At 32.4% G+C, this 4503-nt stretch overlaps 1 protein-coding gene across 1 annotated transcript; it reads right to left on the bottom strand.

Annotated features, from left to right (window-relative positions):
* Positions 1–768: 768 nt before the first annotated feature.
* Positions 769–1800, bottom strand: LOC133318061 (mitogen-activated protein kinase kinase kinase NPK1-like). Its single transcript, XM_061520001.1, has one exon. It carries the CDS (start codon positions 1798–1800, stop codon positions 769–771), a length of 1032 nt encoding a protein of 343 aa, XP_061375985.1.
* Positions 1801–4503: the final 2703 nt, after the last annotated feature.

The raw sequence follows: 4503 nt of genomic DNA, 5'->3' as shown, positions 1-4503 counted from the left end.
CGAATCTCTAGAACATTACACAATCACTTTTCCTACAACATAACTCTTATAAAACCCAATTATAAAACGTGTAAGGTTTCTTAATTTTTCTTACATTTCTAAGTATTTTGAAGTTTGTTGAGTAAGAAATAAAGTAACTAAGTTTCTCTTCGTATACTTTCTTCCGCTCTAACATAGTATTATCATAGCTTGTCAGTTTGAGAGATGATAAATAAAGGAATGTTTCCATGTTAATTTTTTTCGTTGTACAAAAAAAAAATAAAAAAAAAAATTACTATAATAGTTGGTCTCGTCGCATGAAAGCATTGTTTAGATCATAATAATAATATACTTTGGGGATCGTAGAGACTGGGGACACTAAACGTCGCCTGTCGTGGAGATTGCTAGCATCAGACATTGAACTTAAAAAGCCTTTCAAGCAATGTGCTTCGATTCTTACCAGTAGAACATTATGCAGAATTTGATTTTCCAGATAGAAATGGCATTTTTCATAAAACTAAAACAGGCCCATATTCACCAATCCAAGCAATCTTTCATTTATTGAAAAATAAAATTCAATTAAACATGTCAGGAATCTTGCATCATTTATATTAAATGAGACAAATCCTATTCCTTTAATTACAAATTTGTGACTAATAATAAGACTACTCCTTTGGTTACCAAGTTATGTGAAAATGTAAATGAAAAACTTTTGACAACCTATTTCTTCCTACTCAAAGATGTAAAATTGAATCCTCTGTCTACGTAAACACTTGCTTGTCCTATGTTTCATCCTGATCTGACAGTAATCCAATTCCCTGATGACCCAAATGCACTGTCTTTCAGTTGCCATTCAGTGTCATCATAGGACGCGAATGAGTTTCCCCGTGGACTTTCTAATTCATCTAGATCATAAGTATCCTCAAAACGTTGAACTTCCAAAACACTTGCTGGTGAGAAAGCACATTCTTTTTGACAAGGTGTTGCTGAATTCCTTGAAACAAATGGATGGCTAAGTAACTCCTCAGCGGTACACCTCTTACTGGGTTCTCTCTCCAAGCACCTGCTCAAGAAATCCAAACCCTCCTTTGAGAAATGTGTTGGAAACTGAGGTAACACATCACCACGTGCAATCCTGAGAACAGCAGCCATTGGATTTGAAACCTCATCAGACCAAGGAGGCCTGCCAGTAGCCATTTCAATAACTGTACATCCCAAAGACCATATATCAGCAGCAAAATCAAGCATCTCATTTCTCAATACTTCAGGAGCCATCCATAGAGGAGTCCCACCAATGCACTGCCAAGAATTTGCCAAACCTCCAAGACCCTTAAAGTCCTTAACCATTTTTGCACATCCAAAATCAGCCAACTTGATGTTACCAGATGAACCCAAAAGCACATTCATGCACTTAAGGTCACAATGAACAATTCCATGTTGGTGAAGATGGTTTAACCCGTTAAGAATTTCTCTAGTATACACACGAACAACCTCTTCATCTAATGACCCACCAAATTTGTGGGCCACATCTGCCAAACTACCTCCTGCCATATACTCCATAAAAACATTGAGGTTACCTTGGTCCTCCTCTGTCCCCAAACATTGGACAATATATGGTGATGAATTTAAAGTCTTTAGGATTTTGACCTCATTCTCCAAATCCTCACGTCCAGCCCCTGAATGTGCTGATTTCACAACAAAAAGTCCACCGGTGGATTTGTTCATGGCCAAATGGACAGTGCCAAAAGATCCACATCCAACCATTTTCCCCTTCACCCATTCAATAGGTTTAGGCGACACACATTGGCAGATTGCAGCCATACCCAATTACGTAAAGGGAATCCAAAAATCTTTTTATCAGTATTGAATTGGGAACAAAACCTCCCAACTCAACATATGAAAAATTTAATTTTTCTAAAAAAATCATAAACTCTGCAAAATTCCCCAGTTCACCAAAACTTGGAAAATTTTCTAGAGACATACAAATCCAAGGAACATTAATTACAGAGGCTCCAAAAAATACCCACCAGAGAAAAGAGAAAACAGGTTGATCGAGGAACCCTTCTTCTTGCAAATTAGGGACACTAAAATCAAACCCACAAACAAACAATTAATCAAATGAACCATAAAAAAGAAAAGTTTAATTCAACCTATGTGGTTGCAGGAGGTGATTATTTAGAAGAAATGTCAATGGATTGAGCGGTTTCCCAAAAATCGGAAAACCGCTCTAAGGAGCGAAACCCCTTTTGGAAAACAAACGCTCAGAGTATGTTTAAGGTTTCTGAGTTTTTTTTTTTTAGTAGACCGGTTTCTGAGTTTTGGTTGAAAAAGATGAAACAAAAACAAACAAATGAAATGAAAAAGTGAACGCACTTATAAAAGGGACAGTTTTTGGCCGTTGGCCATCCTTAATTCTTGGAAAACTGTCTCTTTGTCTGTTTGGAGAGGACACAGTTATAGTTAAGCCACGGATACACGTGGAATAACGGTATGCTGATATTACCACTCAGCATTATAATTTAATAAAATTTTTGTTCATGTAAAATATTAAATATTTATTAATTTTAAATAGAAGGAATATCTTGTTAATTAATTTTTTTCTTTTTAGATTCTATTATTTTTATTTAACATTTAAATCATTAAGAAAATAAAAATATAATAGTATTCTAATTATGATAAACAATTTATATTTTCAAAATCATGTCAACAATAAATTTCTGCCGTTCATTTTGAATAATTTAATCATGTAAACACCATACACAACTAGTAACAAATCTTATTTTTATGCGAAATTATATTATGTGTAACTTGTAATTTTATGTTTACGGATTTTTTTTCCCAATTATAAGTTTCGTTATTTTTTAATGAGAAATATATTTTTTTAGCTTTCCTAATGAACAGAATTGTGTACTTAATCGTAATGTGTGTTAGAGCTCAAGCTTCCAAAGAGTAGACTTGATGATCGTAGGTGTAGGATACTCCTCTATGTGCTCCAATGAAAAAAGAGGGATATGCACCTCCAAGACACTCCAGCATTTAAGTTAGTATCAATCATAATCATAGTGTTAATCGGTAGAATATTTACTTGATATATATTACTTAATAATTTAGGTAGTGTTTGGTTGAAGGATTATTTTGAGATTGATGAGAAAGTGTAAGTGGATATTGAAGAATACCACGTTTGGTTCAGGCTTTTTCAAAAAAATACTAGACAAATGAGATAGATGGAGAAATGACTTTTGTGTTGATTTTTGGATGAAATTCACTATTACAAAATACCACTTGAGATGTGGTATTTTGAGATAACTGGAAAAGTGAAAAAACAGGTGCGAAGTTTCTCCCGAACATAGATTTTGCAAATTTAAATAAATTTCTCTGGTAATATTTCGGTCAACCAAACAACTTTTTTTACATTTTCCTACCAAACTCATTTTCCAACCATTTCCCTAGTAATTACATTTTCCTAGTATTCAAAAAATTTCTCCTCAACCAAAGAAGAATTTTTTCCTTGTTCATTGAAGTTAGTACTTAATGGGTTTAAACAGGATAATATATCCAGAATACCTAAAGTGTGGCAAAAAGGAATAACATCACCTCCTAAAACATCCATTGCATCGTACAAGGGGAGACACAGATTACAAATGTAGGAAATGTTCGTAGGGTAATGAACACAGTTTTAACGAATCAAATGGAGATGTTCATATTTAGTAATTTTATAAATTAAGAAAACAGTAGACTTAGACTATGTATTTTCTTTTTTCGCAACATTACTAAAATTGTCATACGCAACTTCGATTATCTGTGTTAGGTCGTATATAGTTCACCGCGTATTTTAGAAAAATCTAATCATTTGTTCAGAAAATTTAATTAGGATCTTAATAGTTAATACCTTCAATTAATAATAATAACTATAAGGAAAAAAAAAAATTTTGCTTAAACAATAAAAATATTTTTCTATCACGTTCACTAAAAGTGAGTTAGTTCAAGAAGAAGGGAAAAAAGTTAATGAATCCATTTGAGAGAAAAAAAAATTTGCAATAAAAATAAAAATATTAAACTCTAATAATAATAAAAAATACTTTACTACAAAATAGATCTTTAAAAATCCTTTAATGACAGATTATTCTTTTTAAAAATATAATCTCAAAAAAAAAAAAAACAATAGAACAAATAGGTCGAGCGCTCCAGCTCGTATCTTATACTTAAAATATAAGTTAATTCCAGGTACACAAAAACTAATAATTGATGCATTTCCACCCTACCTCAAAAAGTAGAAAGCGATAAACAACCTAACGTAATATCATATGCATTCATGCCATAAGTCAATCATAATCAATGCTCGTTCTTGTTTTTACTATGCATGTTCTCGGAATTTTATTTTTTTGGGGGGGTATATTATCGGAATATCTTTTGGTTATATACTTATATGCTTAATTTTAACGAACCTATACCTTTTTATCCCAAAGTTTTTTATATTTATCAAATATATTTGGAAAATTAACCATAAAAAATATTCCTTTTTTG

This window comes from Gastrolobium bilobum, unplaced genomic scaffold, assembly GCF_033153095.1.
Source record: "Gastrolobium bilobum isolate Gb01-03AN ecotype WA unplaced genomic scaffold, APGP_CSIRO_Gbil_v1 utg5420, whole genome shotgun sequence".
NCBI classification, from domain to species: domain Eukaryota; kingdom Viridiplantae; phylum Streptophyta; class Magnoliopsida; order Fabales; family Fabaceae; genus Gastrolobium; species Gastrolobium bilobum.
Note: the sequence above shows the minus strand (reverse complement) of the source record. Positions and strands in the feature narration are given on the sequence as shown.